The sequence below is a fragment of the Coregonus clupeaformis genome, chromosome 16 (assembly GCF_020615455.1).
Source record: "Coregonus clupeaformis isolate EN_2021a chromosome 16, ASM2061545v1, whole genome shotgun sequence".
NCBI classification, from domain to species: Eukaryota; Metazoa; Chordata; class Actinopteri; order Salmoniformes; family Salmonidae; genus Coregonus; species Coregonus clupeaformis.
Genome location: NC_059207.1, coordinates 57,418,726 through 57,434,475, shown reverse-complemented (window position 1 = coordinate 57,434,475; position 15,750 = coordinate 57,418,726). Strand labels below are relative to the sequence as shown.

General features: G+C 44.4%; 1 protein-coding gene across 3 annotated transcripts in view; it reads left to right on the top strand.

The window, feature by feature from the left end:
• Positions 1–1,145: 1,145 nt before the first annotated feature.
• The window catches only part of LOC121585197 (calmodulin-regulated spectrin-associated protein 1-B), a 44,064-nt gene continuing 29,459 nt past the window's right edge, over positions 1,146–15,750 (top strand). For 2 of the 3 annotated variants that reach the window (XM_041901623.2, XM_041901622.2), the window contains exons 1-3: positions 1,147–2,185; positions 2,639–2,799; positions 14,566–14,828. In XM_041901623.2, the coding sequence (XP_041757557.1) occupies positions 2,640–2,799; positions 14,566–14,828 (423 nt within the window). In that variant the 5' untranslated portion in view covers positions 1,147–2,185; position 2,639. Of the gene's footprint in view, positions 2,186–2,638; positions 2,800–14,565; positions 14,829–15,750 lie in introns of all 3 variants that reach the window. The other variant, XM_041901624.2, reaches the window with a different exon arrangement.

The following is a 15,750-nucleotide window of genomic DNA, read 5'->3' as shown; positions in this document are numbered from 1 at the left end:
GCTGACAACACGTTCTCTATAACTGGGCTAATAACTCACTAACTAGCAAAGGATATGAACAAAATGTGCACATGTGGCTACATGCAGCTCTCCCTTTGATCTCAAAACAAGCACATCTACTAATGACAGTTCATACTGTAAACACAGTCCAGTTCAAAGTGAATGGCACAGATCCATTATGGTAATGGCCTATTTGCATATAGGCCTACTGCAGCTCTGATTGGTTACACCGCAGTGGTTTGTGTAGAGTATGGGCTGAGTCGTACCTGTCAATGCAATAGAATCCTACTCCAATGCCTTCTGCCTACAACAAAATCTCTTGCATAGTTAGTTTTGCATACTAAGTCTTGCATAGTTATTTTGTTTCTGTATGTTGCATCGAAAGTGGCTAATATTGCGTTGATTCGATCACAATTCCCACAGTAAAGGGAAACTTTGATAGTCTTAACTAAGGGGGAAAACTCTAAAAAGTTTAGTGAAATTCAATCTCGTGCTTCTCTGTGCAGGCAGTCCCTGGGGAGCTGCGCTCCTGCGCACACACTCACGCAGATTAAAGGCGCTGCATGGTCATTCTGCCATCTGCATTGGTCTTGCAGCATTTAGGGTGATATGGCCTCTGCAGAAGTCAGGGCATTCACACTTTTGCGCAGAGCTGTTGTGAAGGAAGTTGTCAAGGAAGTGAATGTGTTTATACCGTCAACCAATCATGTCAATGCAGAGCCCTCAGTATTCTTAATTTTTAGATGCGCACGACCATGTCGTACAGAGCTCAATTTGGCCTATGCGTGCCTCCAGAGGCTAAGTAAGTGCGTCACACCATACATACGGCGCCTCCTGCCACATTTTCAGATCAAGCATAAATTACCAGGAGCCTTGCTCGCTACACTGTGATCAAATCAAATGTTATTTGTCACATCATTCATAAACAACAGGTGTACTAATGCCGCGTTCAAAACAACTGGGAACTCTGACATTTCCGACTTCAGTGCGTTCAAGATAATGGCGTTTTAAAGACGCACGCAAAATTTCACCTGTACTCGTAGCTCACTGTTATATTGCGTTCAAGACAACTGGGAACTCGGAAAAATACGAGGTCAAATCATGACGTCAGTGATCTTCAGGTCGGAGCTCTAGAAAGAGGGCGGAGTTGGATGACCATTCAAAACATTTTTTCTTTTGCGGATCGGGGGCGACCGCTTATTTCGCCTATGCCTGGAACCGGCTCGGGTTCCACCTGGGCAAGGCTGACTCTGATCACAAGTCAGAGACCACTATGATGACACACCAAATGCAACGGATGTATCCTTTTTGTCTTCTTCTTAGGAGAATGTAATCCAAAAGTAACTGAAAGTAATCATATTATGATACTGAGTTTGGGGTAATCGAAAAGTCGTTACTGATTACAATTTGAGTGGTAACTAGTAAATGTAACTGATTACATTTAGAAAGTAAGCTACCCAAACCTGTTCAGTATACTATAATTGGGTGATATGAAGTACTTATGAACAAATGCAGTTATTACACTGTTTCATTGAATTTTCAGGGACTAATTTCAGAACCTAACAAAAGTTGTTGGTATGGGCATACACACCTTATAGCATACACATGGGCTGGGTCATTCCTGATACTTTTTAACAAAAAAACAATGTAACATTGTTTCATATCTACCTTCATACGCCCTTCTTTGTCACTGAATTAATGGTTACTTTGAATCTCGGTTGGGGTGTTGCGTGATAGTATCAGCAACCACGCAGGCGTAGTGGTTACTGGTTACCTAGCTATGTATTGCTAACGGACAGACTATTAGATTTGTATGGGAAAGCGCGGACACGGAGGTACACAAGGTGCTTCTTGCGAATAAGTCAAATTCTTCGGCCTAAAATGAGCCATTAAATAGAAAGATAAACGGTAAAACGCCGAATGATTAAGTACTGTGTTCCGTAACCTCGGTGCATTTATATTTGGCATTGGTAGTAAGTAAACGCTCCTCGGGTATCCGTGGCTGCAAATTTCCCAGGCCGCAAATTTGTTTTTTTGTTGCCTGGGAGGAGACCGTTCGTTCAGCTTGCTGCTGCTATGTGCTGCTTGGGCTTTGCTCGGGCACTTGCATAAGAACGTCCTTATGTTGAATCCTTTATCCTGTTGGATCTAAAGGGTGGATTGAGAACACATCGCGTCTTTGAAGGTATATTCAAAATATTGTTTGATTTAGCTAGCGAATGTCCGTTTCATTCACCCAGTTGTTGTAACCTAGCGTTGTTTTTAACCACCTAGCTAGCTAACGTTAGCGTCTGTGTTGGCCAAGGTGCTTTCTAACTTAGCTAACAAGGCTATTTTGTTTAAAAAAATGTACGACACAGATGTAACTAAACAGCCCACCCAGTTGTCAGTTCGCTAGTTAGCTAAGCTAGCTAGCCTAAAGTTAGCCACCTGTCCAATGGATGGGCACCCAAAGAAGCTACGCTAGGACGCTAGCTATGAGTTAGTTAGCTGGCTAAGAACATTACTTCAGTGACTAGCTAACATTAACTAGCTAGCTAGTTAACGTAATGTACTCATGAAATCACTTGTAGTATGTTTAATGTAAAAAGGGCTTTATAAATACATTTGATTATGATTGAATTTGACTGTTTTATAGGATGGATGTGGATCTGTGTGCTGGCGGGCACAGCACCCGGAGAAAGATGGATTCAGCTGGCGAAGGGACAGTGGAGGTTGTACCTTTGGAATTGTACGACTCTGCCAGAGCAAAAATAGACGCCAACCTACGGTGGCTGTTCGCCAAAGCCTATGGCATCGGTAAGTTATTTCACACACACACACACACACAACATATGCATTGGAAAGTTCAAACATAGTCACCTGTCACACACAGCGCAAATGCTTTGGTGCATGCATACTGAACAAAAATATAAATGCAACAATTTCAAGTTCAACAGAGTTAAATTTAATTTAAGGAAATCAGTCAATTGAAATACATTTGTTAGGTCCTAATCTATGGATTTCACATGACTGGGAATACAGATATGCATCTGTTGGTCCCAGAAACCTTTTTTTTTTTTAAAGGTAGGGGCGTGAATCAGAAAACCAGTCAGTATCTGGTGTGACCACAATTTGCGTCATGCAACGCGACACATCTCTTTTACATAGAGCTGATCAGGCTGTCGATTGTGGCCTGTGGAACTCCTCTTCAATGGCTGTGCGACGATATTGGCGGGAACTGGAACACGCTGTCACATGTCGATCCAGAGCATCCCAAACATGCTCAATGAGTGACATGTCTGGTGAGTATGCAGGCCATGGAAGAACTGGGACATTTTCAGCTTCCAGGAATTGTGTACAGATCCTTGCGACATTGGGTCGTGCATTATCATGCTGAAACATGAGGTGATGGCGGAAGATGAATGGCACGACAATTGTCTTTAGGATCACGTCACGGTATCTATGTGCATTCAAATTGCTGGTTGGACGTACTGCCAAATTCTCTAAAACGATGTTGGAGGCAGCTTATGGTAGAGGAATGAACATTAAATTATTTGGCAACAGCTCTGGTGGACATTCCTGCAGTCATCATGCCAATTGCGCGCTCCCTGAACTTGAGACATCTGTGGCTTTGTGTGACAAAACGTGCACATTTTAGTGGCCTTTTATTGTCCAAAGCACAAGGTGCACCTGTGTAATGATCATGCTGTTTAATCAGCTTCTTGATATGCCACACCGGTCAGGTTGATGGATTATCTTGGCAAAGGAAAAATGCTCACTAACAGGGATGTAAACAAATTTGTGCTCAAAATATGACAGCAATAAGCTTTTCTTGCGTGTGGAACATTTCTGGGATCTTCTATTTGACCTTATGAAACATGAGACCAACACTTTACATGTTGCGGTTTATATTTTTGTTCAGTGTAGTTTCCTTTCTCTTTTACTGTTCTCACTAAGGCACTTGTGGGTGTTTACCATATATGAACCAAAATGTTATCCAGATGTGAGGTTTTTAATGACCAGAAAGACACCACTGCCCCAGCCAGTGTCCATTGAACCTGGAGTTGAAAGTGAGGATCAGCTGTCTTTATCCCTCATCTGCAAGGCTGGAAGAGTGTGTTGTCTTTCTGGTCACTTTAAAAACCTCACGTCTCGATAACATTTTGGTTCATGTTGTTGGACAGGAAAATGTTGTTGGACAAGAAACGTGTCTGTGTGTTCATCCACACCTCATACTAACAGTCAGCAGTTAGGCTAGTACTAATGAGCAGCGCTTGGAACAGACCTAGATGGTTGGAACCATTCAGAATGGAATGTGTTGTCTACATTTTCTCAATTATTATCCATCAAAATGCGTGTGTGTGCGCATGCTGAACTGGCTGCCCCCCCCCCTATGACTTGGCAAATGATATGACTTCCCACTGACTCACCAGATTTTGCCATTCTGTTTTTGTGCAGTGGCCTTTAGCAGCACAGTGAGATGGGACTCGCAGGAAGCTGATGTATAAATCTACTGTCAGACTGTCATCAGGTCATGGAAAATACAGGGCAAGATATTAGCCTTTCTCACTCTTGTGAAGATAGCCTAAGGTTGCTGGCTTGCCGTAATTATGCTGTATTTAGGTAAACAACATAATTGGACAAAAAATAGGCTACCTGGACCTAGTGCTAACTCCAACTGAACCCTCTATTTTGACCACAAGGCAGACCCACCCAGCCCTTCAGAGACAACAGCTGGGCTCTGCCTAGCCAGAGAGGGGGCCACGGATACTGGGGTGGCACTCCAGGCCTGGCTTACTGTTAGGGACCACTGTAGCAAGTGTTAATGTTAGTATTAGCCTGTTCCAGGTTCCCTGAGCTGTTGAGGGTAACTAGTAGAGCAATCAATAGTTCATGGGCGGCAGGTAGCCTAGCGGTTAAGAGCGTTGGGCCAGTAACCGAAAGGTTGCTAGTTTGAATCCCTGAGCCGACTAGGTGAAAAATCTGTCGTTGTGCCCTTGAGCAAGTCACTTAACCCTAATTGCTCCTGTAAGGCGCTCTGGATAAGAGCGTCTGCTAAATGACAAAAATGTCAATATAAACGCGTCAAACTTCTTCAGAGCAAAACAACCAAGATATTTTGAAGTTTATGGATTTCTAGTTGGTTGCAAGATTCTTAATCTCGTTCCCCAACACTTCCGCCGATATGCGCAAAGTCTGGTGCACCAATGTGTCAAACTTGTCCTTCGTTAGCCAATACATAGCCGGGAGAAACTCCTGGCGCATTGGCATTAGGGCCGGGACCGATACCAGTATCGCAATACTCGTTAGTATCGTGGCAAGGAAACCAAAAAACGAAGCGGATTTAACTTCTTTAGGAAAACGGCCCTATTGTGTGGAAACAAACATCATTATGTTGTCATCCAGTGTCAATTTTTTTCTTTCTCCAAGCCATAGCACACTATTTTTCATACAGCAGGTTTTTAAAGCAGCGGTTCCCAAACCTTTTCACTCGGGGGGGGGTGGGACATCCTGCGCGCACGCACGCACGCCACGTCTATTTCTTTGGCCACAAACACTATTCATGACACAAACTGTTCACAACCCTCTTGTTGGTGGAGAGAATATTGCAGGTTTAAAGCTTATTTCCTGCAATTCTACACATTTTGTCATGGGGTGCAAAGAAAACTTTGTCTGTGTATTCATGTGATATTTGAGTGACAAAAAAATTACAACTATCTATGGGCAAAAAACATTAGCTGACATGGGCTAGTTGATCTGGACATTTCTGACAAGTTATAAATGCCTCTCTAAGGTATGCAATGACTGACATGACAAGAGGAACTGATGGGGCGCGCCCCCCTGCCGACCCCTCGGGGGGCGCGCCCCACAGTTTGGTAACCACTGTCTTAAAGGACCAAAGAGTTTGGTCTGCTTTGTGTTTTCATTTCTGCCATGGGAAAAATATTGCGAGACTGGTATCGTCGTCCCTAATAGGCATTGGCTTAATCTACCAACCAATCATCTCCCACAACACCTTCCCCATAACCCTCCCCCGTATGCTAGCACACTACAAGGACAAAGCTACGCCTCACAGTCGTGTGATTTGCTAAAATGAAATGATGAAAAATACCATAATTTTCGGACTATAAGCCGCGCCTTTTTCCCCATTTTTCGACCCTGCGATTTATATAACGGTGCGGCTAATCTATGGATTTTTACAGCTAACAGCCACTAGAAGACCTCCTAAATCTATGGATTTTACAGGTTACAGTCCACCAACTTTAACTCTATGGGCTCTATGACCGGTCCGCGCCCCCCACCTTTAAGCGGCGGGCTCCAGCAGGAAAAGCTGGAGGCCGGAAAAGAGTGAGACAGGTAGCGCGCAAAAGTAAAAGTGGAACCGAGAGTGGTACGAGAGACAGAACGAGAGCGAGACAGTTTGTCTCTTTCCCGACAATCACCTCTGTGCACGAACCCTTACATATGGTAATTAAACATTTAAAACACCTGCGGCTTATAGTCCAGTGCGGCTTATATATGTACACATCATTCAATATCATTCAACTTAGCTGCTGCGGCTTATACTCCGGTGCGCCTTATAGTGCAGAAAATACGGTACTTTACTCAGTAGTTCACTCCCACTAAGGCCAACTGAGTGATTGATATCCCAGGCTTAGGATGTATGCGCTGTGCGCAATAGCTTGGGAAAGAGGTTACAAGATTCCCATGTCTGTCACTGTTCTGTAGCTCATCAGTTGTCCTCACATCAGCATTTGCATTGTTTGTTTGGGAGCATAATTGCATAGCTGGACTGGAGCATATGTTGAACGAATTACACATCACACCTCAGTGCCACTAGCTTTGTCAGTATATACAGGTAGGAAATGCTTTTAAAATAGCAATGAGGCCTAGCATTGTTATTGAAGGCCTGTGGCTGTGGTTCCATGCTGAAGACATGCTAAGATGTTGTGGAGGAGCCAGAGCTAGGTCTGTCTATCACTAGCAGAGAACCTGTCATGTGTGAGACGTGTGACCTAATTTCACTCAGAGAGCACTTACTCTGGCTATTAATCTTTAATTGCTAAACAGTCATGTCAATGGAGTGTGTCGTCTGTGCCTGTTGTCATTGGAAGAACAGAATGGTGCTCTGTCCATTGTTTTAATATCATGGTTTCCTTATTGCTTTTCATATTGCCTCTTCTGGCTTCAACAAGGGTCTATTTAGTTTTGTAGTAACTTACCGTACAGGCCTCACTGATGCTGAACCCTGTCACCTCACCTAGTAATATTTAAGCACCTGCATCTTTGCAGTCTATTGTAGTCTATCATAGCCTACATTGTTCTTATTTAGGCCAAGGTTCCATTTCATGATCCTACCCTTTAGATTTCTGCATTCATTACTGTGATTTCATGATGTCACTCAGACTCAAGCCTGCACAAAGAAAACCAAATTATTCTAGATTTAGTTTATAATGGTTATCTATATGGGTGGTTTGAATGCCATTCTCCCATTTTAAGGATGTTTTCCGGCTTACTCTCCTAAAAGCTCCCTGTGTTCTAACAGCGAACCGTGGTCCCAGAGAGCTCAGCAACAGTAATTGGCTTTTGTCCTGATGACGAACTCTGCCTGGCACTCATCCTCCTCTCCTCTCCCTCCGAGGAGTCTCCCCACTGTCTTTCTGTCATCTGCTCTAAGGGCCCTGGCTAACAAAGCCATGCAGGCAGAGACTGATCACAGTACAGTCGCATGCACGACAACCTATATCTGCTATCTAAGTACATTATTGACCGGAGATGAACTAGGGGTGGAACACTGTTTGATAATGGAGAGAGTAGACTAAAACATTGGTCTATGCTCAGGTGCAGCAGTAATGATCTTCTCCCAATGGGAACCTCATGGGTCTCCCGGCTGTGACACATCCTGGGCTCGAACCCGGGGCTGTAGTGACGCCTCGAGCACTGTGATGCAGTCACTTAGATCGCTGCGCCACTCGGGATGCCCCCTGCATGTATTGCTGGCATGGCTCTATGAAATGACTTCACTGGCAGGGGATAGGGATGGGGAGGCAGCCCGTCTGAGACGATACAGCCTCTCCCATCAGAGATGCATCCGGGAAGGGGCAGGTGTGTGTGTGTGAGAGAGAGAGCGGGTGGCTGCGTCACGTGTGTTAGCTTGCCTCTGTATCTGTTTCTCTCTGTGTCTCCCTGTGGAGTGTCTGTGTGAATGCGCGCACGCATGCTCTCGCCTGTGTGTTTTGTATCTCTGTCCCGTGTAGCTCAGTTGGTAGAGCATGGCGTTTGCAACGCCAGGGTTGTGGGTTCGTTTCCCACGGGGGACCAGTATGAATAAAAATAAAAATGTATGCACTCACTAACTGTAAAGTCGCTCTGGATATGACTTAAATGTAAATGTATCCACCCCAGTGCCGACACACAGACAAAACATGGCTGGCAAAGCTCCTTACACCAGCGGCAAGCCAGCCAGTCAGAATGCCACCCGTTGGGGCAAGCTGTTCTGCTCTCCTGACTGGTCTGATGGTGATTGGGGGATGCACTACAGCTGGTCCTGGCAATGGAGCGAAAGGGTGTTTACCATGCAGAGCCCTCTCCCTGTCCCAGTAGTTGGCTATCCCAGCCCACTGTGGCAAGAGGAGGTAGGAGAGGGGAAGCTGCTGCCACACAGTATCAGCGTCTCCAGGGGGAAGTCAAACATGAAGACCCACCCCGGTCCCAGCCAGGCCAGACCCCTTTTGTTTTCACTCAATGCATTATACTCTCTCTCTCTGTCTCTCTGTCTCTGTCTCTGTCTCTCTGTCTGTGTGTGTTATACAATAACAGGATTATTGAATCTGTTGTAATGCACAGACACAATCCCAGGTTTATTATCCACACACCCCTACTACTCATAACAATATTGTTATGCGCATATTCAGACTGTGTATGGCAGTAAACAGACTTTAGCTGCTGTGTTGTTGACTGGTTCAAGGAGTGCTCAGCTTGCCTCAACCTGTATGTCTTCCTGTTAGTGTGGTCAGATGGGAGAATGCTGACGATCCGATCCCTTTATGCAGGGCCTAAAATTACAGTAACACCCGCCAAATTGCGGGTAGATTTTGGCATTGGCAGGAAAATGTCTGTTTCACCAGCCACATTTGCAGGGGGTCAGGGCTTCACAGTGCGAGAATTTCACTCGCATTTGTAAATAAAAATAGTCAAGTATGATCACATTTATAGCAATAAATGCTGCAGTAGCTGTTTTCAAAGTATTTCTGCCGTTTGGTTTAATAGCTGGTAAATTCATCGCACAAAGTCAAATAACTACGAATCCTACTATAGCCTATCCCAACTCGCGCTGCACCACTGCCTGGCTGGGCTGTGTGCACGTAAAGCCCTGCGTGAAATATTCATTTTTAGAAGCGCAGCGCACAGGTATAAAATGTGGTGTAATTTACTTTAACCTCTACGGGATCGGTGTCCCTTATACGGGACGGTTGCTGCTCAATATGCGATTTGTGACTAGAATGGTGTTGTAAACAACAGACAACTTTCCGGGACATAGACATGTCTTATATGGGCAAAAAGCTTACATTCTTGTTAATCTAACTGCAGTGTCCAATTTACAGTCGCTATTACAGCTAAAAAATACCATGCTAATGTTTGAGGATAGTGCACGACAACAAAACACTTTTCACGGCAACTGATTTGGTACATTCACCTCTGAAGGTAAATAATGTACTTACATTCAGTAATCCTGCTCTGATTTGTCATCCTGAGGGTCCCAGAGATAAAATGTAGTTTTGTTTGAAAAATAAATTTTTATATTCAAATGTAGGAACTGGTTTCTTCAGTTTGACCTCTGGCTCCACACCCACCCCGCCCGGCCATCTAGATGTGTGACGGTTAGTGTCTTTTCTGTAGGGAAGCTAATGATCCATCATGTATGACATTCCTGGGAGTGTGCATACTTACATTTTGTATTACCATAGCATATTGGTATGTTCTCTATAGTTATGTACTTGAAAACCAATTCGTCACATTTGGGAAAACTTCTGGCAGACTTGATACAAAATATTGTGTTGTGATGTAATTCTACACTGGATCAGTCTGAAACGTTACACACACTGCTGCCATCTAGTGGCCAACATATACATTACATCTAGAATCCTACCTCACTGTCTGGCCTTTCTATTGCATTTCAAAGATGATGCAAAACCAAAACAAAAAAATATGCATGTTTTTTTGTTTGTATTATCTTTTACCAGATCTAATGTGTTATATTCTCCTACATTAATTTGACATTTCCAAAAACGTAAAAGTGGGTCCTTTCAAATGATATCAAGAATATTCATATCCTTGCTTCAGGTCCTGAGCTACAGGCAGTTAGATTTGGGTATGTCATTTTAGGCGAAAATTTGAAAAAGGGTCCGATCCTTAAATAAAACGAAAGTAAACTGAAGTGAGTGTCCTTGTTACTTGGCTATTTACATTGCTTTGTTCACAAGCGAGGTTGTTTTTCAATGTTTGCGTTTCAGCTGTTGGGGAAGAGAAGACAACGCGGTTACTTGTCAGACTATCTCACAGGCACAAACATGATTCCAGTTGCGTTACTGCGGTAACCTCCCGCCCTTAAAGGGGCAGGTGAACATTTGTCTCATCTGTGATCTTTTTGATTAGAAGACTCAGGTCACAAAAAATGAAATTAAACAATATACCACATTACTTCTTACTAGTAATACAGTTATTGTTTTAGAAACATTACAAACCATGTTCATCTGTTTTTTTGTGTTTTGTTGGTGTAATTATAGGGGGGGGTTGTCTGGTATACAATCTGAGTGGCTGGTAGATTTTTAAATCTACCTGCCACAGTGGCTAGTGGACCAAAAGTTAATTTTAGGCCCTGCCTTTATGCCATAGTCAGTCAGTCAGGACTGGTGCTGGGAGGGTGCCATAACACGCAGATTTGGGAGTTTAGATATGGAAATATGGAGTTTGTTCTGTTAGCTCAGCCTCACAGCCACAACTGAGAGAGAGATGTCTGAATAATGGAGTTCAGCTGGGTTATTTTTGCTCCGAAGAACATCACACCTTTCTGAGAGTGTGTGCGTGGGCTTGTCACATGCAAGGGGCAGCTGTGGGATTCTGTTTTATGCCTCCGCTTTACTGTTTTAAGATCATAAAGACATGGATTGTATACACGTGTTTCCTATTAGATGACAAGAGTGACATCATCAGACATCAATTATGATCTGATTCCTATCCTTCAACACCGGAGTAATTTACCTAATATGGTGGTTGAGTCATTGCAAATGCCAAACAGACTAGGATAACTCATAGGTCAGTGTTTGTTTTCCTTCGTAGTGGAAACTGGAAAGACTTTGTTGCAGACTAGAGTAACCTGAGAACCCAACTCTGCTCTCACTAGTGTTACTGTAGCCTATCTGCTGCTGTTTCTGAGTGGAACCCCTGAGTGGAAATGTAGGTCCCAAGCCATTACTATATTTACACAGAGTAAACTGGGCCCACCTTGCAGAACAAATACACTACATGGCCAAAAGTATGTGGACACCTGCTTGTCGAACATCTTTCCAAAATCATTGGCATTAATATGAAGTTGGTCCCCCCCTTTGCTGCTATAACAGCCTCAACTCTTTTGGGTTCCACTAGATGTTGGAACATTGCTGCGGGGTCTTGCTTCCATTCAGCCACGAGCATTAGTGAGGTCGGGCACTGATGTTGGGCAATTAGGCCTGGCTCGCAGTCGGCGTTCCAATTCATCCGAATGGGGTTGAGGTCAGGGCTCGGTGCAGGCCAGTCAAGTTCTTCCACACCAATTTTGACAAACCATTTCTGTATGGACCTCGCTTTGTGCACGGGGCATTGTCAGGCAGAAACAGGAAAGGGCCTTCCCCAAACTGTTGCTACAAAGTTGGAAGCACAGAATTGTCTAGAATGTCATTGTATGCTGTAGTGTTAAGATTTCCCTAAACTGGAACTAAGGGGCCTAGCCCGAAACATGAAAAACAGCCCCAGACCATTATTCCTCCTCCGCCAAACTTTACAGTTGGCGCTATGCTTTGGGGCAGGTAGCGTTCTCCTGGTATCCGCCAAACCCAGATTCGTCCGTCGGACTGCCAGATGGTGAAGCGTGATTCATCACTCCAGAGAACGCGTTTCTACTGCTCCAGAGTCGAGCTTTACACCACTCCAGCCGACGCTTGGCATTGCGCATGGTGATCTTAGGCTTATGTGTGGCTTCTCGGCCATGGAAACCCATTTCATGAAGCTCCCGACGAACAGTTATTGTGCTGACGTTGCTTCCAGAGGCAGTTTGGAACTCGGTAGTTAGTGTTGCAACCAAGGACAGAAGATTTTTACGCACATCAGCACTTTTTACACACATCAGCACGCTTGTGTGGCCTACCACTTTGTGGCTGAGCCATTGTTGCTCCTAGACGTTTCCACTTCACAATAACATCACTTACAGTTTTACTGGTGCAGCTCTAGCAGGGCAGAAATTGGACGAACTGACCTGTTGGAAAGGTGGCACGCTATGACGGTGCCACGTTGAAAGTCACTGAGCTCTTCAGTAAGGCCATTTTACTGCCAATGTTTGTCTATGGAGATTGCATGGTTATTTTTACACAGCGAGCAGTTGCAGTTGTCACATTCCCTTTCATTGTTGAAAGGTTCGATGTTCCCTAAGAAGCTTCATACTACAGAGATGCTTGTGCAGTTTTCAAAGTAAGAAGTTCACATTTGGGTATCCACGAAACATCGGACTCGTGTATACAGTGAGGGAAAAAAGTATTTGATCCCCTGCTGATTTTGTACATTTGCCCACTGACAAAGACATTATCAGTCTATAATTTTAATGGTAGGTTTATTTGAACAGTGAGAGACAGCATAACAACAAAAAAATCCAGAAAAACGTATGTCAAATGTTATTAATTGATTTGCATTTTAATGAGGGAAATAAGTATTTGACCCCACTGAAAAACATTACTTAGTACTTAGGGAAAAACCCTTGTTGGCAATCACAGATGTCAGACGTTTCTTGTAGTTGGCCACCAGGTTTGCACACATCTCAGGAGGGATTTTGTCCCACTCCTCTTTGCAGATCTTCTCCAAGTCATTAAGGTTTCGAGGCTGACGTTTGGCAACTCGAACCTTCAGCTCCCTCCACAGATTTTCTATGGGATTAAGGTCTGGAGACTGGCTAGGCCACTCCAGGACCTTAATGTGCTTCTTCTTGAGCCACTCCTTTGTTGCCTTGGCTGTGTGTTTTGGGTCATTGTTGTGCTGGAATACCCATCCACGACCCATTTTCAATGCCCTGGCTGAGGGAAGGAGGTTCTCACCCAAGATTTGACGGTACATGGCCCCGTCCATCGTCCCTTTGATGCTGTGAAGTTGTCCTGTCCCCTTAGCAGAAAAACACCCCCAAAGCATAATGTTTCCACCTCCATGTTTGACGGTGGGGATGGTGTTCTTGGGGTCATAGGCAGCATTCCTCCTCCTCCAAACACGGCGAGTTGAGTTGATGCCAAAGAGCTCCATTTTGGTCTCATCTGACCACAACACTTTCACCCAGTTCTCCTCTGAATCATTCAGATGTTCATTGGCAAACTTCAGACGGCCCTGTATATGTGCTTTCTTGAGCAGGGGGACCTTGTGGGCGCTGCAGGATTTCAGTCCTTCACGGCGTAGTGTGTTATCAATTGTTTTCTTGGTGACTCTATGGTGCCAGCTGCCTTGAGATCATTGACAAGATCCTCCCGTGTAGTTCTGGGTTGATTCCTCACCCATGATCATTGTAACTCCACGAGGTGAGATCTTGCATGGAGCCCCAGGCCGAGGGAGATTGACAGTTCTTTTGTTTCTTCCATTTGCGAATAATCGCACCAACTGTTGTCACCTTCTCACCAAGCTGCTTGGCGATGGTCTTGTAGCCCATTCCAGCCTTGTGTAGGTCTACAATCTTCTCCCTGACATCCTTGGAGAGCTCTTTGGTCTTGGCCATGGTGGAGAGTTTGGAATCTGATTGATTGATTGCTTCTGTGGACAGGTGTCTTTTATACAGGTAACAAGCTGAGATTAGGAGCACTCCCTTTAAGAGTGTGCTCCTAATCTCAGCTCGTTACCTGTATAAAAGACACCTGGGAGCCAGAAATCTTTCTGATTGAGAGGGGGTCAAATACTTATTTCCCTCATTTTAAAATGCAAATCAATTTATAACATTTTTGACATGCGTTTTTCTGGATTTTGTTGTTGTTATGCTGTCTCTCACTGTTCAAATAAACCTACCATTAAAATTATATATTGATAATTTCTTTGTCAGTGGGAAAACTTACAAAATCAGCAGGTGATCAAATACTTTTTTCCCTCACTGTATAGCCCTATGCGTCTTAGTCATCACAGCAGTGTTTCCCCTAGGTTATTCCTGAAGTAGGCAAAGGGCTGCATGCACCAAAATATTCAATTGAAACCAATAGCAACCAAATATTTTCATGCAGGTGGCTACACAGCTAGATGTAGGAATTGGAACCCAACCAGTCTGTTACAACGTAACTAACCAGGTCCCTTCCCCTCCTCCCCCTCCAGACCACATCCCAGAGGACCTGCGGGACCCGTTCTACACAGACCAGTATGAGCAAGAGCACATCAAGCCCCCCGTCCTCCACCTGCTGCTGTCCTGTGAGCTCTACTGCCGTGTGTGTGCCCTCATCCTAAAGACGGACCAGGCCGCCTCGCTGCAGTCACACCTGTCAGTCATCCAGGCCCTGAGCCGTAAAGGGATCTACGTCATGGAGAGTGATGACACACCTGTCACAGAGGCCGACCTCGCCTGTGTGCCCATCAAAATGGTGAGTGGGAGAGAATGGGTGGTGGTGTGTGTAGGAGGGATAAAATGGGCCTACTATTCAGAGGGTAATGGCAGCATCTCAGTAGTCTTAAAGGTTGACTTTGGGCATGAAAAACAATCCAACTCTGCTTCTTTCTCAATTGTTAAACAGAAATGCGGTGTGCCTTAGGTGGTTCATAGATGTGTCATTCTGGTCATGCGCGCCGTGACCGACGTAGCTAGTTCGTTAGCTAAGCTAGCCACAGTAACTCCTCCAGTATTTGTTGATGTCATTTCTCAGGATTTGTTTTTGGACGGGATCTGTAGTGATCGGTAAGAAATGGCACTTCTGTAGGTAAAGAGATCTTATTCGTCTATTAAAAAAAAAACGAATTAAATGACCTGGTATAATGGTGCGTTGATCAGTTATACAGTTTAAAGCTGTTATTTTTGCCCAAAAGTCGACCTTTAAGTGGCTCAAGTATTTCTCCTTGTCTCCTCATCTTAATGTGCGCTGAAAACATTGGAGAGATAAAAGCAGTATGCTGGATGCCTCACATGAGTCCAGATGAAGGAAAAGAAGCGACTGAGATGCACTCAATGGCCTCTTGATCACAGACTAGGAACTCACTATTTGGGGTGTTGGGGCTGGTTTAGTAGGCTATCCATGGTGTTTGTGGGAGTCTTTGCCAGAGGCTGCTCATGATTTGTGGATGAGAGCTGTCTTTTAAAATGAATTAGCCCCAGTGCAAAAACGGATATAAATCAAGTCAGAAAAGCACACACTGCCTTTCTGCTGGTGCAGTGTTGCCCTTTAGCTGGCCAAGGATGAGGGAAGTCAAGCTCAGACTTCTGGTTGGTAAATATTTGTGTAGGTACACTGCCCTTTATATAGATGTCAAGCTGGCCAAGGCAGGGAGAGGGAAAGGAGGTTGGAAATGTAT